Source organism: Homalodisca vitripennis, chromosome 1, assembly GCF_021130785.1.
Source record: "Homalodisca vitripennis isolate AUS2020 chromosome 1, UT_GWSS_2.1, whole genome shotgun sequence".
Lineage (NCBI taxonomy): Eukaryota > Metazoa > Arthropoda > Insecta > Hemiptera > Cicadellidae > Homalodisca > Homalodisca vitripennis.
In genome coordinates this window covers 20,952,435-20,979,960 of record NC_060207.1, presented here as the reverse complement: position 1 = coordinate 20,979,960, position 27,526 = coordinate 20,952,435, and the positions used below count along the sequence as shown (strand labels likewise).

General features: G+C 32.3%; 1 protein-coding gene across 2 annotated transcripts in view; it reads right to left on the bottom strand.

Annotated features, from left to right (window-relative positions):
• The window catches only part of LOC124357937 (polycystic kidney disease 2-like 1 protein), a 32,022-nt gene extending 5,014 nt beyond the window's left edge, over window positions 1–27,008 (bottom strand). For both annotated transcript variants that reach the window (XM_046810066.1, XM_046810076.1), the window contains exons 1-10: window positions 26,922–27,008; window positions 25,875–26,084; window positions 19,513–19,626; window positions 16,941–17,083; window positions 15,829–15,963; window positions 14,180–14,304; window positions 6,229–6,453; window positions 4,443–4,668; window positions 2,623–2,853; window positions 50–139 (exon numbers count right to left, since the gene is read on the bottom strand). In XM_046810066.1, the coding sequence (XP_046666022.1) occupies window positions 50–139; window positions 2,623–2,853; window positions 4,443–4,668; window positions 6,229–6,453; window positions 14,180–14,304; window positions 15,829–15,963; window positions 16,941–17,083; window positions 19,513–19,626; window positions 25,875–26,037 (1,452 nt within the window). In that variant the 5' untranslated portion in view covers window positions 26,038–26,084; window positions 26,922–27,008. The remainder of the gene's footprint in view (window positions 1–49; window positions 140–2,622; window positions 2,854–4,442; window positions 4,669–6,228; window positions 6,454–14,179; window positions 14,305–15,828; window positions 15,964–16,940; window positions 17,084–19,512; window positions 19,627–25,874; window positions 26,085–26,921) is intronic.
• Between the last annotated feature and the right edge of the window lie 518 nt (window positions 27,009–27,526).

Here is a 27,526-nt window from a genome sequence, read left to right as displayed (position 1 = left end):
ATATACATTTCCCCATAATAAACTCTATTTTGAATATAAATGATCAAACCTGGCTTCCAAACAGTAAATGTCCAAGCTGAGCAAAGGTTATGAACACAATGAAGAAGATTACAGAGAAACAGGCAATGTCCTTGGTTGCCTAAAACACAATGAGACATTGTATATTACAAGACATTAAAAGTCAAAATACATTAAAGGTATCAGTTAAAACATTCTAGAACATCAATTAGAATACTAACTGAGTGAGAAATCCTATGTCATTCCACTCTCCATTTTATTATTTTTTTTTTTATGTTCTAATATTACACATAATATTAAAAGTATTTTGATTTGCAACAATAATTTAGACCTTTTGATCAATATGATGATTTCATTATGATGAAACCTCTCACATTGTCCTCCAAACAGAGTTTAAATTATTTAAGAGAAATTTTCAGAAAAAAAGTTATGAAACTGTATACAAATTTCTGAGAGACAGGCTGGTTCATGCTGTTATAACTGACTCACACTCAACTACACAACTACTGACTAACTACTGAGTATTTGTCAATACTCATAAGTATTGGTTGTTCACTACACTATTATGCTCGCAGTTTGTTCTGAGCATGTTTTGACACTGGTTCTAAATTCATTACTCACAGTTGCTGTTGTATTTTTAAATTTTTGACTTACTGAAAAATATCTCTCAAATAAATAAATCTTTTAACTAAAGCGTTTAGATTTAGTGTGACAATTTTAAATACTATATATACAGTTTTAATTATTGAATTTTGTATAAATTTCCTTACTACGTAGTTTTTAAAATATATTCTGAAAAAAGTGAAAACATCTTTGACTTAGCAGCAAGCTATCTAGGCCATCCCTACAGTTGTTGGTCCCCTGTACAAGCGTAGCTTTGGTGTCCCCCTTCCCACCAACATAAATATAAAAATTAAATATACATAATTATCTGTGGTTTAGAATATAATTTTCACAAGTATTTTTGTATAATTCCATATTATAATACAAGTAAGCGTATACTGGCTTTGTTACTGTCATGCTTCCTGCCTCACCCTGAACTGTGGCATATCAAACGTGACAAATGAAATAAAACTTTTGCAGTTTCCATACATTATTTTTAAAATTCTTTAAATTATGTGTGCTTTTTAATAACCATCACACAAAATCATTGTATAAGAGATACCTTTGGGGATCATATGTAAATGCTTCTTCAGTCTTCAGCAAAAACTCTTCTTATCGTGTTTGAATCCAACCGATAAGATCAGTGACTAGCTTCATTCTGCTACATGAGAAGGAAAATGACATTCAGAACAATTTGTTGACCAAGAGATACCTTTGGGGATCATATGTAAATGCTTCTTCAGTCTTCAGCAAAAACTCTTCTTATCGTGTTTGAATCCAACCGATAAGATCAGTGACTAGCTTCATTCTGCTACATGAGAAGGAAAATGACATTCAGAACAATTTGTTGACCTTCGGCCTCTGCTCATCCAGGGTGACCAGTGACATTGTGCAACGCAGGATGATAACATTTGTGTGTCAATTTTTAAGTTATTGTAATTACAAGTCAACAACATCCTTGACACATATCTACAGGTTTTTTTTAATAAAGATATTGGTGATTCAGTGAGATATCTGGCTTTGGAAGTGTTGATAACCTTGAGACTACACCACCAATTAATTACGTCTTGTGATAAACATACAAAAGAATATGCCATTTCTCCCTGAGTATTGCAACTGTTCTCTCATTGTAAATCAGTATTTTTTAAATTCTTCAGACTCGTGCATTTTTATTAATGAATCATCTAATTTGTTTATTGTAAACATTACAATAAAATGTTTTTATTCAAAACAGTTATTTGTACCATCACCTATAGTATGAGGCATATCATTGTAAGTCGAGGTTTTGGAAAATAAATTGTTGTTTAAGGCACTTAGGTCTGAAATATATTCTTTAAACTTGTATCAATATACGGTACAAGATTAGTTTCTTTCGATAATACAGCATTAGAATTCTTAATTGAGATCTCTTACTAATACTAATATATTTCAACTGCTTGGAATTAAATGTACAATTTGATGGAATACATATCACATTAAAGAACTTGAGGATTTTAGAGTGTCATTAATATTTTTGTGTAGAGGGACCTCTATAAGTTTTATGGTATATATAAAGCCATACACACACTGCACAATATTTTCTTTTTATTAAAATTACCAAACATTGTCAAAAAAGAAGGTAATATAAATATTTGAAAAAATAAACTAAATAGATATCTTATTAAAGTTATCCTTTTTATAGGACTGATGAATTTTTATGTGCACAGTTAAATTGAGGTGTGCGCTTAGTCATGTTTCAATATCTAGCTAAAAATAGTAATATCTTACTATCTAATATATTTATCTAATATAGTTATAGTTATACTTAATATAGTTATAACTATATATCTAATATAGTTATAGCTTATTGTTTTGATGTAATAATTGGCTTATATTGACGCTATTCCTGTAAAAATGTATAAAAATCGGAATGTATAAAGATATATGGAATTGAATACATTGGTGGAAATGCTATTGTAAACAAATTCACACCCATTATAATAACAAGTACCGTCTACTTACTCTGGAAAGAGTGGTCTGCATTTGGTGCATTGAATGGTTAAAGTTCATGTACTTTAGCACTTTGATGGCAGCGAAAAAGAACAAAATCGCAAGATATGTAACGTACGAGTTTAGTGCATTGTTCACATTGTCAAAACAAGCATGATTATCAGTAATCTTGATCAGTTTAGGAATTTCATCTTCAATCACCATAAATGAGTATATAAAATAGCCCAGGGTTATATAGCTCAACTGAAAATGAAACATATTCATTAAACCACATATATTATAATATTTGTTATACCACTCAAGAGTTCAAGTATTAAAACTTAAGCATGACCAAATTTTTGTTTAATTCTATAACATTATACTATAGGCAATGAGTGCTGTACAAGCTTATAGTCATAGTCAACTTGTGGATATAGAAAGTAAAGCTCTTGATAGACCTAGTGAAGAGCCAACCTCTTGATGGAATACGTTGGTTATTTAGTTATTATCAATTGGCTATTTAATTTTAGTAATTCTGATCATAATAACTAAAACTAAAACCTTAAGAGATGGCTGTAGTGGAGACCATCTTGATTTTAACCTCATTAAAACAAAGAATGAACGAATTATTTTATTTCCATCAGATTTACAAACAATACTTACAAGAACAGAAAAGATACAGTAATAATTATTATTAATCAGAAGGAACAAATAAAATTAATTAAACAGGTTTCTTATAATAAATTGTTGTCTTATCTGCCTGAGGAAAGTTTGCTCTAAGGAAACCTCAAACGTTGAGGAACTGGCAAACCTTGTGCGCTTTGATGACCTAGATGTCTCATGTTAATGATTTAATTCACATCCAAATGTTTTTTTACATTAAAAAAATTTTCATTAGTTATTTATACTTTATATTTTAAATACTAAAAAGTATACAATTTATACAAAAAATTATATGATTGAAGTAATAATAATAATCTTTAACAAGAGTACAATCATCTCCCATATCACTACAATGAAAAGTACGGATGTGAAAGTGCACGAGGTTTAACACTGTTCTTATGGTAGAAAACTCAGGTCTTTTCACTACAGCTGGTTCTTAATCAACTGGCACTCAGAGAGTTAACTCCAGAAGTAAACATGTAGCATCAATGGCCTCATCTCAGATTCAAGAGTTAATACATTTTTAACTCCTGAACTGTAAACCCTAGTATACAGGGGTGAATCCTTTTTGTATATTATGACTGCCATGCTCGTGTCAATACATTTCCTACAGTAGCTACTGATTATGTATTGCCTGAGTTCTGTAAACAGATAAACTAGAGACCCTAATAATATTTGTACTATTTGATTGCTACTGCACTCTAACAGATAACTATGAAACTATTACCAAAATCATATGGTGAGTGTAGAATGCAACTATTAAGCTATTTTGAATGAGATTATTTTAATGGTGTGATGTAAATAAGATATAGAAGATCCTATAGCTAACCAAGCTTGTAATATGAATCATCTTATTCTACATACTTCTATTGAGTATGCGATAAAAAATGTTAATTTTATTAAAACATTTTCAATTAGAAAAATATAGCTACATAATGTGATGGCCTAATTTATGCAATACACTAATTATGCCAAAATCAAAATAAAATAAAATGTCTTACGTTATTAGATTAAATACTTGTAAATTATATAATCGAAAAATAACTTACGATCAATGTTAGCATCTGGCCCTTACTCTTAGTTGTTGAAATTTTAGTGTTTTATACAATATGTACTATTGTATGTAAAATACTTACTTATTTTTTTGTATAATACTTATATACAGAGTGATTTTTACGAACATTACTTACTATTAAAATCACAAGATCCAGAAAGTTCCAAAAAGAACTCAGATAATACCATTTGAAGTAAAGAAATTCAAAGACCTCTTCCACTGTATACATGATCACGAATAACACAAACAGCCCTGTAAACCCAAGTAAGACGAAGTCCCACATGTCTCTTCTCAAAAATTTTCCAACATGTATTTTATAATAGGGCAAAACCCCTCCAGTTGGGGGCAACTCCAACAGCAATCTAAAAATACATAGATTCCTTTAGCATGATTTATTTGCTTATATTCACTATTGTAATTGAAAACAGTTACACATGTGTGACATCTATAATACATCTTCTAAACCACTCTATTCTGTATCAAGACTATACAACGGTTTGCCAAAACAAATAAAAGACGATCAAAACTATAAAAGCTTAAACAGTTTTAAAGAACCACTTTATAGACCAGATATACTGTTCTGTTAGTGAGTACTTCAAGTAAAATTCAGTAACAGTACCTGTTTATTTTTATGATGTTTTATATTAGAACAAAATAGTGTCCGTACATTGTATTTTTATTACTTGTCTACGGCCCGTACTGAAAGGAGATTTATCAATGACAAACCAAACGTCTACTTCAACGCTACTGTAAATCGTTGTAAACCAATTCGATAATAAACAAATTTTATTTTGAACCTGAAGAAACTAAAACAATGCTGTTGTTTATTTCAATAGATATTGTATTTCTCTCACAAAACTGAATAGAATTATTAATTTTCGTTTAAGTAAATATGTCACAATATTTGGAAGGAATCCGTACCAAAATTTACAAATATTGGGTAATTAAATGTAATTTTTTTCAGATTAGATCACAATTATTATTTTTCTAAATTGTTGAATGGCATTACAAGTGTAATTGCTAGAACTTAAGGATGAACTAAATTTTAAATCCATGCCATACACGGAGAAATTTTATTTCAAAGGCTATATTTGAATTGAACATTAATAACACTTGACTCTGAAGAACAGTTCTCCCTAATAAATTAGATTGTAATCAATAATAATCTAATTGAACTTATAAGAAAATAAAACAAACATGTTACATATTTATAAGAAGACCATAAGTTGGAAGTGCCAGTTACTACATATAGGCTTTGGGTTACTTTGAAACCAAACTAATGACTAATATTCATCTCTGTCGATTAAAAAGTATAACTCTTGTATGCTATTCTACAGTAACCGCCAGCTGTCATTGGGTGTAATTCAGCATGTGGTCTTTGACATTTTCATTCACCCTCTGAAGATTAGTATACTGTTTTAGTTAGACTGTAACTCAGCACATTAAATCAACAATTGTCTTATAAACAGGGCTTGATATGACGCATAATGCCTGAAGCAGTGTTCTGCTATGTCTTTCTTAAAAGATAAGCACTTTTGGTTTGCATTGGAAACTTTCTATTAATTGTTAAAAATTAATAACATTGTAATGACACTGTTTTGAAATCTCGTATTATCAAAATTTTCAGTTATAAATGTTCAAAGATGCAGTTTGGTTAAAAAGTGCCTTACGTACCTTTTTTAGTCATTTTCAACACAAAAACTGGAAGTTATTATTTGCTTTATATTTCTGAAGATAGAAGTAAGCTACATTTTAATGTGATTTCCGTTATTGTAGCTCTACTGGTTAGTTGTATTACTGTACGATTGTACCCAACATGTAGATTACTAAATATAGAACAGTTAAAACATTAATATCACAAATGATATAATTTGTAAATATATCTTTTACTAATTTGTAAATGTAACAAGGAAGCTACTTACTGCAAAGTGAAGAAGATATTCTCATTGGTGTTGTATGTGGTGAACTGTAAGATCAAAGCTCTTGATCCCCTGTCCAACCAAAGATTTTGGAACAATTCCCTGATTGTGTTATTGGTAGTCTCCAAGGTATCAGAAAAGTCCAAAGAAAATCCACCGCCACCATATGTTGATATTTCTCCAGTTATAGGAAGTGACTTTAGTTTACTTGCACTTTCGAATGACCATCTACAAAACCCAAAGGAATAAATGAACAAAAATACAACACTAGACCAGTTTCTATATTTCACAGAATATACTTTATTCTACATGGAGTATAATTTATTTTAGGGTTGGAAAATATTTTAAAGTAAACTCTTAGTTTTTTAAGATCTTTCATGAATGCAGAAAAAGTAGAAAAATGTTTGACTACTCTATGTGAAATTACACACATTTAAAGCAGGTAATTTAGGCAACTTTGTAATCGTTCTCAAATAAAAACGGCTGAAGATAAAGATGTGTATTTGTTACAGTACGTATATAAGTGATAGCTTTAGAGAGTGACACTGAGGGAGTCCCACCCTTTTCAGCCTCCATTCTCCACCCTTTTAGTTTGGGTTATATTTGGGTGGAGTTAACAAAAAAAAAAGAAAAGCAGAGCCCAATTGGGGTACTTTTATTAATACTGTTCATAGTGTTTTAAAATTTACTAAGTTTTTATAGTGTTCAGAATAAAGCAGGTATAATTTTTTTTCAGTCTGTGCTAGACAATTTTATATAGTCATGTTTTAAAATTACATAAGCATTTGTGCCGTGTTATTTGTGACATAAGAAAGATAATATACAGCAATCTTCAGATTTAATTCTGTATGATTTAAACATGATAAAGAAACTAAATTACACTTTTACTGTTTTATCATATATGTAGAAAATACAATTACTTATTTAAAGAGTAGGAATAACAAAACACTCCTTGGTACTTATACTCAACATTTAAAGTTTCAGTTAGCTATGTGTTGTGTCAGTAAGACCATATAATGGTGTTTGTGTGAATTTTGCGTGGTTTAACACTTGTGCTTATTTGGTGTGTCCACGTGTGAAATGTGTAATATACTATTACTATACACTTTAAATAAATGGTTAAACTTAATTTGTATTCTGATGGTTATAGCTAGAAATAATAAATAACTCAGTATGATACAAATGTGAACTTTAATGATGATAAATTAATTGACATATAGGTTTGAATTTTGAAACAAGATGGAGGATACAATAATGGTAAATCTTTTAAAATACAGTTCTTAAATTTTAGGGCAGGGTGGTCGTGCTGGCTTAATGAAATAGAAATATTAGGTATTGTTTTTAATGAAAGATATTGTAATTTGAAAAATAATTTTGATAAATTTTAATTATATTAATTTTGAATTGTTAGCCAAATCAAATGTTCCTGGGTTTTATGTTCTTCCAATGGATCACTGTTAAATTTAAAAGGAATTTTCTCACCCAATGTCTGTCTTCTGCTTCTCTGTACTTCAGTGATAATATGAATTTAATAAATTAACCTTTCTTTTTAACCAAATACTGCTGAATAAAATGTAACCAGTTTCTTTATTTAAAATAATAATCTTGCTTCACTTCTTCTATATCCCTCTCTCCTCTCAACTTTTAAACCTCTGCTCTCTTCTCTCAACAATCATCCCTGCACACTGTATCACTGACTTTAGTTTACTTTATAACTTTTGAGTTTTATATGTAATAAGGTGAATTTTTATATGTTTAATTTAGTATTTATTATTGTTTGTATTAAAACTTGAGACAATTTATAATTAATTATTCCTTAATTATTTAATTATTATTACTAATAAATTTCTAAATTAAATTAAATACCGTATTGAAATGAATGTGATATGGATGTATGAAATGAGTCATTACAAATGGAACCTTTGGAAGGTGAGATCCTAGTCATTCTATATTACATGAATGCATGTATATTAACTTGCAATCACTGTCTAGCTATAATAAGTGTAGTCAACACTTAGCTGCAGGTCTTCACTAAGTGACCCTATTTATACTTACAGAACAGCATGGACTATTCACTTGCAATAAACTCTAAGAATATTGTTAACGGATTAGTGTAGCCAGAACAAAATTTTGGGGGATACAAAGCGGACAGAAAGTAAGGCCCCATTTTGTTCCTTAAAAAGTTCTTGACTCGTATATATGTTCTTGATCAGAACTATTTTTCAACAGTACATGTCAGTAATACTAAATTATTTAAATAATTATAATCGTTTACTATAAAAGTAATTGAAACCATTGAAAAGTGGGGGGGTCCAGACCCTTGGAAGTCATGTCAACTTCAAAAAATTCTTTAAAAAACTATCAGAATAATTGCAAAACTGCAACTTAGAGAGTCATATAGACCAGCATTAAAAATATGAAACAGTTGACATTACACTGCCTCTATATTTTAGAGACGTCTCTTTTATTAAGACAAAGTGCAATCCTATAAGAGGTAGTGACATACACTCTTACGAAACTAGAGGCAGGGATAGCTACCAAACTGGGAGACACAAAAATGTAGCTTTTGAACATTTTTGAATATTTCTCAGATGAATGTATTACATTAAACTTTAATTGCAATAAATGTATATTCTGTTTAAAAAAAGTTAAAGCAAATAAGGGGTTGACTATTATAGCAACTAGATTGGGAGCAATTTTGAATTAATCTTGCTCACAACAATACTTTAACCATAAATACGATGAACAATTCTTGTATAACAGTATATAGTTGAAGTATAGTGTTTTTCTTGTGGCGGCTATATAGTCTGAAAGCCGTGTCATAGGATAGACCACTGAAATCTGTGATCAACACTTACTTGAGGAGATTCAGACACAGAGTACTAGCGTAAGACCAATTTTGTATCTTCTTACAGGTATTTTATTCAGAGTAATTCATTTTGTAGTATTACATTTACAAGTTGAACCATACTGCATTAGTGGAATATGTCTTCTTTGCCATGCATAACCTTGAATAACTGATCTGGCACAAGAAAAACACTGTATTTCAAATAACACTGGTATGTCCCAGAGAATTGAGATCATGTTCAAACACCTTAGTGCACTTAATTGTGCACCTGATTAGACAATGTCAACACCACAACATCTAGTACACACTAGATGGCTGTCTAGCTCTACTAGACAGATCTCTCTTGTAGACCGGGTGTCTCAGATGTTGAAACAATGCAATACATTTGAATGAATAGGGAATTCTAATAAAGTCCAAACTGTTCAGCCAACAGATGTTAAACTGAAACAACCAATAATAAGCAGTCATCTGTACAAGTGAGCAGAGCTTATCATGACTGGCTGAAGCTTAACCAATCACTAACCAGTTATGATAAATATAGCTTCTGTATCACTGGATGTCAGCTTTTGGACAATTGCACACTATCTTCTTTGTTGATGCTATTTTTGTTCTTGATTATTTCTAAAGTTTCCCTTATTATTTTCGGATAATATTAATGAATTTGCACAAGTACTTTTGTTTTGTTGCATTATATTGCATGTTTGGTTTTAAAACTGTGTTCTGTTATGGCTGAATTTTTTTCCATATCTTGGCCTTTTTTGTGTCTATGTCAAGGAAACTCATTCATGAAGATATTAAATATTCTATATACCAAATGTAAAATTTTTAATATGAGTGATACTATAACTCCTGCACCTAACCCTAGCAGTAGTTTAAACCACATTTTAGTAAGCAAGCCCTCAGGTTCTTCTGAACAAACTAGAAATACTTCTGACTTGAATGTGTGTGTTATGCAGTTGAATATTCAGTCAATAAGAAACAAATTAAATGAATTAGCTGTAGTTTTAGATGAAGCCAACTGTAACATTGTTCTTATTAGTGAGCATTGGTTGCATCAAATGGAAGCCTCTTTGTATGTTCCAATAGGTTTTAAATTAGCTGCATCTTTCTGCAGAGAGAGAATGGTTATGGGCGTGCTTCTATTCTTGTAAATAATCATATTCCTTTTGAGGTTATTGATATATCTCATTTGACCCATTTAGGCTCCCTTGAAGCTGTTTGTATATTTGTAAATATTTATAATGTAATTTTTATATCTGTATATAGGACACCCAGCTCTATTTGCACAACATTTCTTACATACCTTGACGATTTACTAAGCTATCTACAAAAGAAAAAAACCTACTTGTAAAATTATACTAGGAGGAGACTTTAACATTGACATTTTAAACAGTACTGATAATGATACAATAATGTTCATTAATAATCTAAAATCATTCAATCTGTACTGTGTAAACAAACTACCAACTAGAAATAAAAATGTATATACAACATAGCTACTGATTTAAATAAGCATTTGTACAGCAGTTGCATATGGAAGGTGAGAATTTCAGATCACTCTATAATTCACCTTAAATTTACTGTTGTGGGTACTAGTCCTCAATTTAAAAATATTTCATACAGAAAATTAAGTGATGAAACTTTGAATAGGTTCGTAGACACAAGCACTTCATTGAATTGGCATTTGTTGTATGATATGGAGGATATAAATAGTGCATACAAATATTTTGTAAACAGGCTGTCAATTGTATTAAATCATAGCTGCCCAAGGAAAACTAAAAACGTTCAACAAAGAAAACAAAACAAGCATAATTCTCTCTGGTTTGATGATAGCTTAAGAAAGTTGAGGAATACATTAATTCTGCTACAAGATCTGTTAAGAATACCAAACTATAAAAATAACATGTTTCTAAAAAAACTGCTACATAGCTAAAAGAAAATCGTATCGATACAAAATTAAAGAAGCAAAGGTCAAGTACAATGAAAGCATAATACAGAATTAAAAAAATAAATGTTCGGCTGCAAGCATGTAATTAAATCAGAGGCCTATAACTACTATAAACGAGAAAATCCGATTCCACCCATTACAGCTGAAGAACTTAATAACCATTATATAAGTATTGGGGAAAAGGTAGTCCGTAGTGCAAGAACATTAAATAATACCAATTTAAGTTATATGTCCTACTTGAGGAAAGTTGAAAGGCCTTCAGAAACTTTTCACTTGAAGTGTGTTAGTGAGTTTGAGGTTCTTAATATTATGAGATCCTTAAAGTCTTCCAGGAGTGAGGATGTTTTTGGTTTTAGTAACACCGTGATTAAACACATTGCTAATTGTATTGTTAGGCCCTTAACATTTTTAATTAATCTTTCTTTTCGCTGTTCTACTTTCCCAAACTGCTTAAAAAATTCCAAGAGTATACAACTTTTTAAAAAAGGTAATAGAGCCAATATAGATAATTATCGAACAAATTGTAGAGTTTGAGTGTTTTCCAAAATAATGGAGACATGTGTTAAAAACCAAGTTTTAAAATTTTTGGATAAACATAATATTTTAAGTAATAGTCAGTTTGGATTCCGCCCTAGTCGATGCACAACAGAAGCTTTGAATGAAGTTGTAAATAGTATTTTAAGTGGTTTTGAGAAATGTGAGTATGCTAATATGACTCTTGTGGACCTAAGCAAGGCCTTTGATAGTATTTCCCATCACACTCTTCTCAGTAAGCTGAAATTTTATGGTATTATCGATGAACCATTGCACTTTTTTGAAACTTATCTTTGTGGCAGAATGCACAGTCTCGGTTGCTGGTACAGAGTCCACATTTCGAGAGGTCCTTGCTGGGGTTCCACAGGGATCTGGGTTCGCTTTTGTTTATTATATACATTAACGATCTGCTTTTCAATGTTCCATGTAAGACTACTCTTTATGCCGATGACACTTCATTTATAGTTACTGGTGAATTACTTAATGAGGTAAAAACTCATAGTGATGGAGTAATGGAGGTTGCTTATTCTTGGTTTACTAGTAATAATCTAGAAGTCAATACTGATAAAACAGAATCAATTTGCTTCACATTGAAAACGTAAAAAAAGAACGTAAAAGAAAATAGTTCTAAACCAGTTAAGTTTCTTGGAGTGGTTTTTGACCAGAAGCTTTCTTGGGAGGCCTACACCAACACAGTAATTTCAAAACTGTCTAGATCCTGTTTTCTACTTAGAAAATTAAAATCTTGTATTGGTGGAGATATGATGCTTATCTCCTACTTTAGTGAATTTCACTCTCACTTGCTATATGCAATGCTGTGGGGAAATAGTAAGGGTGCTAGCCAGGTTTTCACATGGCAAAGAAAGGCAGTGAGAATGTTGGCCAATTTAGCTTATCAGGATGATTGTAAGCAATGTTTTATTGATTTTAATATAATGACAGTTCCTTCCATTTTTATATTTCAAAATTTAATACATGTCAAGAAAAACCAAAACGAATTTGTTTGTTTTAATGAGGTCCATGACTATTATACTCGAAGGGCACAGGATATTATTATACCTTCTTCCAGGCTACAGAAGACTATAGCTAGTCATAGACATTTGCAAATTAAGTGTTTTAACAAACTACCAAAAGAGTTCAGAAGTTTAGTACTTCAACCATATTCATGTAAATTGTCACGTTGGCTTATAAGTAAGGCCTTTTATTCACTTGAGGAATTTTTTACAACAAATATTACTTTACCTTAGAATAGGTGGATGTGTGGCAGTTTCTCTCTGAAGATGGCTTTTTCTGTTTGCACTGACCTGAATCTATTATAGTATTCTTTCTGTGTTTTGTATAAGCACTTAAATGTGTCTGGATGGTGCCTTTGGGCAGTGTGGACTTTACTTTAGTCTCATGATCATGTTTAGACTAATTATATTATTATGTATTTTAAATTAACATAACGTATAGTATAATATATATAGTTTTGTATAGTATAATGTATTATACATTTTATTTCTTGACATTGTCTATAGCAATCTAAAATTGACAAATGACCATAAATAAAAATGAAAAAGTAAATTGAGCCACAGCTATATCAAATTTTGTAGAATCCCAGTGTACACAGTGGAATCTTGACTCACTGGTCTGGAAACATTTCTTCAACTTTTGAGCTGGCTTGAATACAATTTTGACATTGTAACTCTAATATCCTCCCTATCTTATCGGTTATCAACTGAATGCAAGAAAGATAAGCAAGATCAAAACATTCTTCATTTTGACTTTGATCTAACTGTGGCACATTTTTAAGAGTAACTTTCATAGTTTCTTTTTACTGCTCTCCTCAGTGAGACGAATATTTTAAGAAGTCAACTGTGGAAGCAGTGTTTGATGCAGTGTGAAACAACACACTGAAGTTAAATTGTTATAAGATTAAAATGGATTTTAACACTCATTTACTTACTTTCGTTATTTGCAATAAACTAGACCTTCAAGGGACATAACGTTCCAAGACAACGGATTAGCGTCCATTAGTGAATTCCATCAGCAGTAGATTCATGAAAATCTACTTTAACAGCTTGAAATCAAAGTCAGCTTTACCTTTCAAGACTAAGTGTAATAAAACATAGCTTTAGCTGTTTATTATAAAAGAATCATTTGTAATAATATAAGGTACTCCTCGTACCTGTACAAACAGCCTAACATTTAGTAATATAAATAAATCAAACAATAATTAAGCCAAAGCCCTAGTTCCCACCTCACTACTGCTCTTGTTTTGAACACTGACAAAGATAAAGTTTGATAAAGCATTCCAAGATCTTAAGGAACTTGGAGAGCTAGTGAAGACCTCTGATCTAGAGAGAATACTCAGAGATGCAAGATCTTAAGATCTAGTAAGAGATAATGTGTTTTTATTCTTTTCTTTACCTCTGCACTTTCTACCAGTGCCGTACTCTACTTACTCTAAAATGCTCCTTCTTATCTTCTTACCACTCAATAATTCTCTGCAGAAACCGATGAAGTTTGGGGTTTGGTTAGAGTAAGAGATGAATACAGTTATTTTGTTAAAACTACCAATTTAAAAAGTAATTTTTTCAGAGTGATTTTTCATCAGTTAATAGGCAATATTCAAAACTCACACTGATCTGTTTGCTGGGCCGTATGTGTCTGTACTCTCTGAACTACTCGAGTACTCAGCATAGCAGTTGGCAAACATGAGTTTGAAGTCTTCTGGCACTGTGCAGGAGTCATTTCTCACTCTCAACTGAAAGCAAATTCACTTTACAGTTGATCTTCATAGAAGAGCAAATTATAATGCAAACAAAATTAAAGAAATAAGTATTATATAAGAAAAAGATATAAGAATTTTGGGAGTGATTTTACAGCAATATTTCACATTCAAAATAACGTTTTCTTGTAACCCTTTCTGACTACCCAGCAGGGATCACTTCTGGCTGGTTTATACCTTCCAGTTGAACCACCACTGGGCACAGTAAAAACCAATGTTTTACTCATATCTGGGCAACCTTATGTATGTCCAAGAGCGGCACATCACTAATCGCATATGTCGAGATTCTGGGGTTCAAGGGCAATTCGATAGGTCTAGTCTACTGCGGGAGATGACTGTTGGAGTTGATGGGTTTTTTTCCTTAACCTCAGAGTGTCTTGCTAGCCTCAACAAGGGTGTGCCAACCCCTGCCTACTTTGACTGGAGAGGCTGGTTCAGAGCTGGCCTCCCCTTCTTCCAGGGAGACATGACTTTGAGTTTCTTGATTAAATTAGAGCAAATAAACCTCTTTGAAAAATTTATTAAAGTATTTCCTTGCCTGATGTTAATATCCAGCCAGTTTTATGCAATCAAATTCTGATAAAAAAAGTATAATATTTGATTAAATATGGGGATTTCAGATCAAAATTGACAAAATGTAACAAAATTCTCAAACTTGATTAGCCATAATTGAATAACTACCTATATCTCATTAATTTTTTTATATTCATGAATGAACTAAATTTTATCAAACTACGTAATATACCACTTCATAACACTCTTCATAACACCAATCAAAATACAAAAAAAATGAGTATAATAATTATGTAATTGTGATTTCAATTTATATTTAACCAACTACATTCTTTTGGACAAATCTTGTTTCCTATTTGTTTCGACTACAGCACAAGTATCATTGCAAGCCTGGCAGTTTTAACATTATTATTAATTAATATTGTAAGAGATCTCAATCATGTTAATGCTAGTTTTATCTATGCTGATGTAAAGTTACAAAATATTTATTAAACAAGAGTTTATTTGCCACAACCCGGGCTTACAATGATTATATCTCGCACTATAGTATGAAACACTATGCTGTCTATGATAAATACTGGGGAATATACCTGTCTCAGCCTTGGCCTTACTATGAGTTATTTGCCACAACCCAGCCTTGCGATGATATGTCTCACACTAAAGTATGAAACACTATGATGTCTATGATAAATACTGGGGAATATACCTGTCTCAGCCTTGGCCTTCACATGAGTTATTTGCCACAACCCAGGCTTGCGATGATATGTCTCACACTAAAGTATGAAACACTATGATGTCTATGATAAATACTGGAGAACATACCTGTTTCAGCCTTGGCCTTCCCATGAGTTATTTGCCACAACCCAGGCTTGCGATGATATGTCTCACACTAAAGTATGAAACACTATGATGTCTATGATAAATACTGGAGAACATACCTGTCTCATGAAACACTATACTGTATATGATAAATACTGGAGATTTTACCTGTCTCAGCCTTGGCCTTCCCATGAGTTTATTTTCATAAAATATTCCTCTATCTTCGTCATAAACTGGGAAAAATCTGTCTGTATAACTGTACCAGTAATCCCAGTAGGTATTGGTCAAATAGTAGTTAAAATACTGAAACATACAGATATAACGATGTAATAGGTGAATACATTACTGTGTATAATTTAACTAACATTGTCAGTAACTTGAAACAAAGTAGATGTAGATGGTGAAGAAAATTAATTATAGGATGGGTACTAATACTAAGGTCCTGCTGTGGAGATATAGATCTAACTCAAATAAACGTAGGCCCTAATTCAAATGGCCTAACTCTGCTCTAACCCTGTATCAGACCTAATCGTGAAAAAAAGGTTTTGATGATTTATATGTCCTATGGAGTGCTTGATTTAATGAAGACACACTGGAACTACGTTTAGGAATCTCTCTAAAAAAGCAGTTTGGTATGTGCGGGAAACCTTTCTCTGCACCTAAGATATACCTCTTTCTTCTGTATGTATTTTATACTCGCAACTCTAGTTGAAGTGTAGTGCTGGTCTTTTGTATGTATTATACAATATTTTTTAATTTATTATTTTTGAGCAACTCATAGTAAGTAATTTAAATTCATATTTGTTCCATTTTATTTAATAGAAGCAATTTCATTTTTCAAAAATATTTGGAATATCCCAATAATTTATTTTTAGTGATGCGTAAGATCATTTTCAAAGTTGTGAATTGCTATAAACAAAGAAAAAACAAGAAAAGTTTTATTTCAATGGATAAGAGTTTGAGTTAACAATATACCCCTGCTGGGGACTGGTGCCCTTAGACATCAGTGACATAACAAGGATTTCCAAAATTGAGTTTTTACTAGCTGTTTTTACAAACAGAGAAAGAACACACAAAGCAAAACCCCACGATTGTGTGAGTATGAAGTAAGTTGGTTGGAAATTGTCCAACCATAGTATGGATTATTTTTCCCAGTGCTTTTTCTCCCTAATATCATTTGAGGCCCACATGGGACACCTCATATGGGAAATGTAATCCCCATAACCCTGTGGTTACACCACTGGTGCTAGGCAATGATTGTGTATTGCAGAGATTGTTACCTCCCAAGTCTGCTCTAAGGTATTAATGTCATTGTAGCTTATTATCTCCGATGTTGACAGTGTTTTGAACTTGGTCTCCACAAACAGTTTTGTCATCACCCTCGACAAGTAATACTCGCTCTTGCTGCGATGTCCCGCCGCCACTGTAATATTGCATAGTTTTATATTGTGTACCAAAAGGAATGTTTCAACACAACATTTATATATTAATTACGTTTAGTTAGGTAGTTTGTGATTTAAACTATTAAAACACATCAGATGTTGATTAAAAGACTATGTAATAAATTGAATGTAAATGCAGTTCAATGAGTTCAGATTCGTTTAATAAATCAAGATAGATAACAAAATCCATAATCTTTTAAAACTTTTGATTAGATTAAAAATAAAACTGATTTGAAAAATATCTGCATAGAAAATGTTTGAAACTGAAAGAAGCATCAGTTTGTGCTTCTATTCAGTTTGTGGTAACTATGAATACCATTTACAGACCATTCATTGTAAAAGCTGAATCATTCCCTAGGTTACTAAAATGTAAAATTACTTGACTTTATCGATTATATTAAATCAGTAAATATGTCTGGTGTTTGTTAAAAAGGATGTTCAGCATATAATAACAATTTATGTTGTTTTAAATTACAGTTTCAACTGATATCATGTAATTTAACAATATAATGTTGCAATGATAACAGTGAAGCCTCTGAAAATTTTACTAAGAGACACTGAAGCACATTATTATTATTTGTTATTACAAATTTTTGACGTGACAACGTCTTAAATTAGGTTGCGGCTCGGAGTCACTCATGAAAAAGTGTAACGCCCGGTAACGTTACGATGCCCGTCCAGTGGGTCCGCCGCACGGGATCCGCACGGGATAAAGCAGATAACTGTGGGTCCGCCGCACGGGATAAAGCAGATAACATGTTTATTCGTGAAAATGTGGAGTGCTTAGATTCGTCATTTACAACAACTACAACAATAAAGGTAAATAATTGTACACTGATATTTCATTATCGTAAACTATGATTGATTGATTAATTGTTAGATTGACACAAAAGTTGAGAAACTGAGTTTATAGGTTATGTCATACTATTGACAAATGTTGATAGTGTTAAGTAAATTATTAGTTTAAATCACTCTGCAATCAATCGTAATTCAGTCGATTGAGAAGAAACAGCGCGTATTGCTAGTCAAACATTTAAAATAACAAATTATAACCTCTAACCTGTCATAACAGTGCGACCAAACAAACGAACTAAACCGACCAATCACCACGCACGGAGTTAGAATTTAACTGTGTTTAGCAAGAATTTCAAATTTCAATTTTAGTAATGTTTTATTCAACTTTACCATTTACAATAACAAATTTTAATTAATTTCAAATTATGTACAATGTTTTAGTAAACAAAATATATTTCTATAGTTAAAATTTGTGCAATTCTTATTTTCATTCAATTCCTTGTTCCTATTGTGCAATTTAATAATATTCATATCAATAAATATTCTACCGAGAAAAAGACGTTGTCACGTAAAATCTTCGCCCGTAAAACCGACTTTACAGGCAACCATAATGTTTTTATTTTATTATTTTTATTGAGCAATGTGATAACAGTTGTACAATACCTAGTATTAAGGGAAGTCTTACAACTGATAAGATGTTGAGTTTAACATATGTTTAACAAATATTTGTTCAAAGATAACAACTAGTTCAATACATGTATTTTTATCACATTAATATTAGAAAAGAAGATAAGAAGAAATGACTGAAAACAGTAAAAATGAGATGAAAAATGGAATAATTATGGGAATCAAAACAAAAAACTAAATTGAAACAACTAGGTTGTAGTCTAACTGTGAATGAAATAATCAATGGTAAATGTAAACAGAAAAAATGTGGTCACATAAGATTTCACTTCAGGTAGTTGATCTCTGATTTTAAACCAAACACAGTCATCCTATACTATAGCATCGATAATGACATTACAGTAAGGTAGGGAGTAATATTAATAAATACAGAATAGTACTATAATAATAGTAACTATGGAATAAAACATAGTGTGCCAGCACACAATACATACATTTTAGCTACACTGTTAAAATGCTCAACTAAACTACTTCTTTATGTACTAGCAGACATTTTCAAAATTAAAAGAATTAAAATAATGGGTTACAGTCCGTTTTTGAAAATCTGTAAAAATCATAACACAATAAAATAGAACTATGTATAAAAGACAATCATTTACAAAGTTGGATTGCACACTGGTATTGTGATTACATAATTATGTCCAATTAACAAAAAAAATAATTTTGATATTCTAAAATTTAAAATCGTGTGGAAATCAATCAGTGTTTTAAATATATAGAGAAAACGCTCATTAGAATAGTACCAAAACAGGAGAGTAGAATATGACTGAAAATACAAATAGAAACCAAGACAAGAAAAACAATAAGCTTTTTTGTAATCAACAGAATACTTGGTAAAAAAAATGGTTGTTGTGTTCAACTTAAGCAAGTATCCCAAAAAAACTTATTTCAGGAATAAACAAAATAGTACGACTTTCTTCAGTATACTTACACAAAGCCACAACGAATATAAATATGAAATATATCAACATTTCTCTTATACAGAGAACAAGGTACTCCTCCCTTGGTAAATACCGCTTTCCAATTTCCCTTGTGGTAAAGATTTCTGCAAAGGGACATTAAACACATAAATTAGAAAAATATTTTTGAATACGATCATTAAAAATAAAATAATAATACAGTATAGAGATTGTAACTGAGAATCGGATACTAACATAGCTTATTACATTGTCCCTTATCTTATTGTAATAGTGTTCCAGAAATAAAGCTTTCTGCATTAGTACCCTAGAAGCATTGCTTTATTGCAACAGTGTTCTAGAAATATATAGCTTATTGCAATAAGGTCTCAGAAACGGGTTGAAAAAGTGTATTTCATTAGTGTAACAGAGACATAGCTTATTGCATCAGTATCGCATAAAAATAATTTGTTGCCAAAATGTTTTATATATAATTTATTTCAACAGTGTACCAAAGACATATCTTGTTGCATAAGTAAAATAATCTGTTGCTACAAACGTTCTTATTAGAACACAACTTATTAGAAAAAATCACCCTGAAAATTTAGTTGCTGCTACAATGTTCCACAAACATAATTTAATGTAACAGTGACCTAGTTTCCATCTTGGCTAAAGAGGACTTTAGGCATACGTCAGTCTCAGTGCAATTTGTTACATTACTACCAAACATTAACCTGTTTCTATTACTGAAAATATAAAGGGTATATTTAAGTGTCTTCAGTTTCCAACAAAATCCAATGGCCTTAAGAAAAAAAATCAACCAATATAGAAATGCTAAGTTTTTAATATCAAACATTATTCACATATCGAGTGTTTGAAAACTCTACGGAAATAATTAGGAATTTTCGATTACCACAATGTACCCAGCAAAAGACACTGTTGACATTGATGCCATGGTATTATTGTGAGGTTCATTTTCAAACAGTAGTCCGACATACATTCATATAAATTGTGTCTTACATTACAACCAGGGTCTATGCTGGCTCAGTTAATGCGTAATAAGTCCGCCTCTCTTACATGTTAAAGTCGGGTAGGTTGAACAGAGAAGTATTATTGGCAAAAGACCCCTTTTATTTCCTTTCTTATTTATATTAATCCATATTTGCATTTATGTTGTGGAAAATGTTACAAAAATATATGGCATGAAAAATAAAACAAGGGCAACAGTTGAAAGTGGCTAGAATGTCATTATGTTATCACTCCTTGATTGCAGACCCATATGGATAAAACTGACTTCAGTATTGTCCAAGAATCTGCATACAACTGCATTTACCAGCAGTATGTAAAACTTTCTGGCAGGATTTTGTATAGCAGGAATCAAATTATTTAAAAGATGGACAATTAATTTTAAACCACTTTTGAGTTGAATATAGCAACCAAGGTGTTAATAGTGTGAACATTTTAAATTATGGTTATATCTCTTTTTCTTCAGTAACATCGTTTGAGCTTGTTTGGACTTGCTTTGGGACCATCTGCGCTATCAGTGTGTTCTTGCTGCCCATAATATTAATTAACTTGACTAACTTGGTTTTCATATAACTGACTGGTGGAGGGAAAAAAATCGGCGATTCTTTCCCAACCAAGGAGAAGACTGTTCTGGTATACGTGTAACACAATTGTTTTCCTGCGTTTATAAGTTTATCTGTTTGTATAAAAATTTGGCCTTTTATTTGGATCACAAGTTTTCGAGTTAAGAAATTTCAAGGTTGCAATTTAGTTAAAAAACGCAAGAAACAGTAATTTTTCGTTTTTATCGACTGAAAATCGTTATTTGTAAATGGTTTATATGTCTAAACACAGAAATAAACAAACTACATTTTAATATAATCCCGTTATTTCAGCTCTACTAGTTAGTTTGAGGTTAACTTTGAAACTCGGATATCTGTACTTTTTATTCCGAGAGTAGACTTTATCCCGCGCCTCTCCATCATGGGCAGTGTTGTTTGAAGCTCCCTCTTCCAAACACCAAACAAGAGAAGATCGTGATAAAATGCTGAAGAGCGGGCCGTTTGCTTTTAATCTCAAAGCCTTCATAATCGGGCACGGCTCTTAAGAGACCATCAACAAGGAAAACAAAATCATCCTATCTTACATATGGTAGTAGGGACCTGTCCCTTGCCTCTTCAAATACTGCTCATAGAATTTTGTCACGTACTCTAAAAAGCCTATTTGATACTGCTAAACCAGTAAAAACTGTGATAGTGGCAATGTGGCTCACACTGTGCAAAGTCTCCGTGGTGTAAAAACGTCTGTAGGTAATCTCTTTGCAAAACAAGCCTTTTTTAACTATGAACAATTTGTTAACATTGAATAAAAATTGGGCGTATTTAATTTTTAACCAAATTGTTGCCTCACCCTTTATATCCACATATTTTATTTGCAGTATCTGTATGAAAAACTCATACATTCTGTGAAATACGACGTACAATTAACATACAGTTTCTCAATCTCATCTGATCACGAAACTTATACAATTTCGTTTTCGCTTCCGAAAAGACAATATTCAAGACTTAGGCGTTCTCAACAAAGCTAACCTCAAAGCAGTGTTGATGCAATTAGTCGCCATTCTGATATTATTTATTGTTATGTTAATACACTGTAATGCATTCCTGACATTTCGATATCACTTGACCAATATACATTGTATCGTAATATAGTAATATTTATTCACAACCATTTAAAACATTTACGGACTTAAAGTTTCGTACAGACTTTTTCTTTGATGCAATTCAAGAATTAATTTAACAAAATCTATTTTCATCGAATTGTTGAGTTGTATCCAGGGCATAACGATTAATGAATAATTAATAAAACGATAGTTAAAGAAATTAATATTAATATTTTAGAAATTTATATAAATGTAGAATTACATCTTAAAAACAAGTCCACCGTATTCATTTAAAGTGTATTCCGGTGTATATGCATTTATAAACCTGAGAAAATATTTAACTATATTAAAAATGATTCAATGACAGTGTTATTATCACTTACAAAGAATTTCTAATTTGTACAGAGAGTATAAGGAGACAAAGAGTATTGTGGTGTGATTCAGGTTTAAGAGGTGGCTGTAGTGACCGCTATATTAATTTTAACACCATAAGAACAATACTAAACTTCATTACTCAAGAACTTATTTTTAGTCATAGATTTATGGAACATGTCTAATTTTAAAGATAAAATGAATACGTATCCAAACGCCTTTTTAGTTAAAAACAAATTGTTTATTATTATTTCTGAAACTTTTTTTGTTCATCATTGACATATGAAGAAAGTATAAACCTTACGAGAAAAACTAAAAAGATTTTTGATGCGTGTTAATCACTCCTCCAAAATGAGACATCTCCCACAAGGCTTCGGTCGAAAATAAAAGCGTTTAAGTGTATGAGGTTTAACATTAGTGTTATGGTAGATATGGCTCTTAAGAGTCTGCTATTCGTACGTTAAGAGTATTTTTAGCTATTAAATTGAATGAAATAATTTAAGTCAATAAAAAAACATCACAGCAAAAATGGTTTTAAATAAAGTAGTTACAAAAATACGAATTGCATTCATGTGCCTAGGGGTAATGCACTAACTACCATGCCTAGGCGCAATCGAGAGAGACAGATTGAATCAAATGTTTTTATTGAGGAAAACAGACTGGTCATCAGTTCATTTACCTGAAGAAGATATCAGATTGCATGTCTCGAAACGTAGTGTTACTGATTGTATTGTATCACTGAACGATGGCAAATGTCCGGAACAATCCTGTTTCATTCACAATCCTTCCATCGTCAAAAACAAACTTCAAACAAAGAAGTAGTCAATAAAAAAAGCTAGAAGTACACTACAATAATTTTCTGCAACTTAATTTCTATCAGGTGAACTCTTTGCTAGAATTTAGTCCGTTTACAGTATAACCGTCTTTACGTATCTTTACCCTAGTGGCCAACAACTCGTTGTACCCTTAGTGGCCCTGAGAACAGGGCCGTACAGACGGAAAACCCAAGTTACAGTATATAAGCGGACAGAACCTTGCCACAGGCTTGCAGATGCCAGGACAAAACACACCTCTAAGGAATGGGTTGCTACGATAGAGAAAATTAAACTCGGAGCAGCGTACTCGACTTGTATCATGTAACAGTCTATGAGAAGATATTTCATCTAATGTTAAAACCTGTTTCGCCCTGAAACTCTTTGATTTTTCTCTCTTAGGACTAGGAATTTAGTAATTGTACATAGTCATATAAGGCGCTGTGTCCGGAGTGGCAGGATATTATGAATGGGTAAGGTTTAGGATAGGCGCCAACTCCTGTCGAGATCCACGAGGAAGAATTTAGGGCACTAGTTTCAAGTCATGTCCCCTCGGAAGAAGGGAGAGCCAGCTCTGATCCAGCCTCTCCAATCAAAGCAGGCAGGGGGTGGCGCGCCCTTACTATGTCTAGACTAGTAGCCTAAGAACCATTAACTCTTAGTGAACGAACCCCACCAACTCCAAAAGTCATCTTCCGCAGTAGACTAGACCTATCGAATTACCCTTGCACCCCAGATTATCGACATATGCGGTTAGTGATGTGCCGCTCCTGGATACCGGCTGTGCCGAGTATGGGTTCAACTTGAAGGTATAACCAGCCGGAAATGAAACGTTTGAAATGAACTTGAGGGTAGAAACGTTGTGTCTGCAAGCTGTCTAGCGGCAAACAAAAGCTTTGAATTTTCAGAGAATTTGCCTTGCACCCATGTAGGAATTGTGTGGCAGACATTTTGTTCTTTAAAGCATAGATAGTGATACTAGACTATACCTACTAAATCTTATGTTCAAAGCTTTATCTCATGTAATCTTATAGTAATTACCTCATTTTTATGAAGAACATTCAAAATGTAGAGTTTTTTATTGTTATCAAAATGTATTCGGTATAAAATGTGTTTAATAGTTTCCTGTAATATATTTATAATCACTGTTTTCTTCGTTTGCCGCTAGATGGCACAATTCTACAAGGTTTCAACTATAACAAATTTTAGCATTAGGTCCAATATCTTCTCATATAGACTGCTACATAATGAAAGACAAAAGGAATAGTTATTAAAATGCAATACATAAAAACTATTAAGAACATAAGAAAATGTTAAACCCCCAGCACTTTTAAGACCACATTTTTTATGGAAGGTGTCTTATTTTAATGAATAAGCATCAAAATTCTTTTTAGATTTTAAATATTTTTATTGGAATATTTTTCATAAAGGTGAACTCAACATGTTTTTCTTCATAGTTTGAAAATTCAAAAAGCATAAACTACAGAAAAGATACAAATGTTTGAATGGGTATTGATATTTTTAAATGAGTCGTTTTCCAACATTATTCTACAGCTGATAATTAAGGGTGTAAAAGTGATTTGAGGTTAAAAATTGCTCACGTCGTGCAAGGAATCTTATACTTTAATTTCTGACTTTGCCCTGCCTCTAGATATTTGAAGTGATCATTTACTGCAGATCAAAGTACATTTTTGTCCTTGGGGGGAGGGGGAGGAGGGACATATACATGAGAAAAGAGACAGGGACAACTATCGAGCCCAACATCACAGACTGATGCTGTCGCAGCATCTACCACAAGTTGGTGTTAGATTGATCAATAAGCTCCTGGAAAGTATAAAGAACTCCAGCAATCAAAACCAATTCAAAACTCGTATAAAACACCTATTGGTGTCTATATAGTGCGTTCTACTCTGTCGATGAGTTTCATGGTGAGCCGCTGGGATTTATGAGATGCATAGGATCTGGGGCCAGTGAGAGTGTGCTTGAGTGAATGTGTGGAAGAGGAAGTTTGGGTGCGTGTGTGAATGAATAACTATTTAAAAATAATGATTACACTTTTGCGATGCAATGTAAAATTGTAAAAACACAAAAAAATATGATTTTATTTTATTTGCTCTGATGGAATAAATCCCAGAGCAATTTTACCAGATCCTGTTCTTAAGTTAACTCTGGTATTTAAAAAATATCTAAAATTTTAATTTTAATTACTAAAACTGAGATAATTACTAGACGAATCAAATGGATTACAGTTTTAAACAAAGATTTAGCACGAATTTATCTACTCATACGAATATCTGACTTAAATGATCTATTCTAAGCCAGGTTTTGTTCGTATAGTTATGTGCCAACGTGCGTGAACACTAACCAATGCGGGATTCGAACCCGGATCCTTAGGGGAGAGGATGAGACATTAACCACTCAGTTAAAAATGTCCCGTAAAAATCAAACAAATAAAAAGCATTATACATACAAAATTATCAGTAGATGTTCCTATCGGAAACCAAATCGTCACTTCGAAATAACTAATCTTACAAGTAAAACTTACTTGGGGCTTTTTTTGGTTCCGTTGGTTTGTTTTCCTCAGGTACTTCGTCCTTATCGATCATCTCGAAGTCCTCATTTTTATCCCCCTTCTTCCGCTTCCTCACAGAGGCCTCTCCAGAAGTTCCAGGTCCATCTGAATCTGGACCCTTCTTTACCTTTGCCATATTTATGAACCAGTTTTAGTGCTCACTCGTAAATAAGAATTGTCGTCCTGAAAAATTGTAATAAATTACAATATGTTAACAAAAACTATATCCTCCAGACATGTTTATTCCCCTTATTAAACGCCGTGGTTTTCAACAATAGTCAAATACAAATGGGTTATTGAATGAGATGATTGTAAAAGATACATCTCAAGGGATGTGTTTCTTTTATCACCATAAGTTTGGCGCCACCGAAACTATCACTGGTATCCAGGGGCATTTCCAATCTGTACTTCCCCGACCTCAGATCACATCCCAGATCTTACAACTGTTCCGACGTCAGATCTCGTTGGACAATCTGGCACTTGATCTCAGGTCGGGAAAGATCCGATCGGAAATGCCCCTGGCCATCAGTGCGGGCTTCGGTTGTGCCTTTGGCGCCACTCCGCACTTCTGGTAAAAAAGAAAAGCAATCTCTGGAGATAGTACCCAATTCAAGCTCGGTTCACGTGAGTGCTCGTAAAGGTTAACATTAACTTAAAGGTACAACTAGTAACATATTTATGATAACCTAATCTAAACCTACTTAGGCTATATCGCGTAATAACAAGTAGATAGAGACATGGTGGCCTATGGATAATATCAAAGTAACAAATGAAGAATGATTCAAAAGCCTTTTCACTAATTATTCAAGCAAAGCAGTTAAATATTGATTTGATAATAGTGAAAACTATCGGTGGGAGAGCCTGCTTTAGCAGCTCTCCATCACAAGTTAACCAACAATAACGCAAAAAAGTAAAGATTAACCATTAAAACACAAGTTCCTAATTTCTTAACAGTTGATATTTCTATTTGACTCAGAATGTCTAAAACAGAGCTACGTAATAATTGTAATAATGACTCACCCACGAACAGATAAAGTTGAAGAATAAACCGAGTTTACGTAGCAGTATAAGGTCGTATCAGTGTGTCACTGCTAACACAGATGTTAAGAAACAGAAGTAACAATGGCAATATGTTTTAACGTCAAAAAGTAATAAATTATTAATACTACCAGAAGTCATAGAAATATGCAGTAAAACAAAACAGGTGTAGTTAGAAGCTTTATTGGTGATGGTTGAACTCACGTACTACTCTATGGCTCATGAAAAACATTACGATGCAAAACGCACGGTGGTTAATTGAAAATTCAGACGACATTAATGAATTACTTATAACATTGTAAATGAATAGTATTTTGTTAAAACTACTTTGTATTTGTGAGTGTTAAGTTGAGCTCCTGTTCATCTTCCTCTAAGGGCAGAGTCTGTAATGACTGTCACAGATTCGACTCCTGTATATGGAGTCATCTACGATTGAATAGATTCAAAAAATGACTATGAAATTACCTCTTCACCTAGATTACACTATGTCAAAAGTGCCGCAAAGAATTTATTTGAGCTTCATCGATGTTTTCGGATATCTTCAGACGAACATGACTCCGTATTCTAGGAGTCAAGTCTGCCCTTAG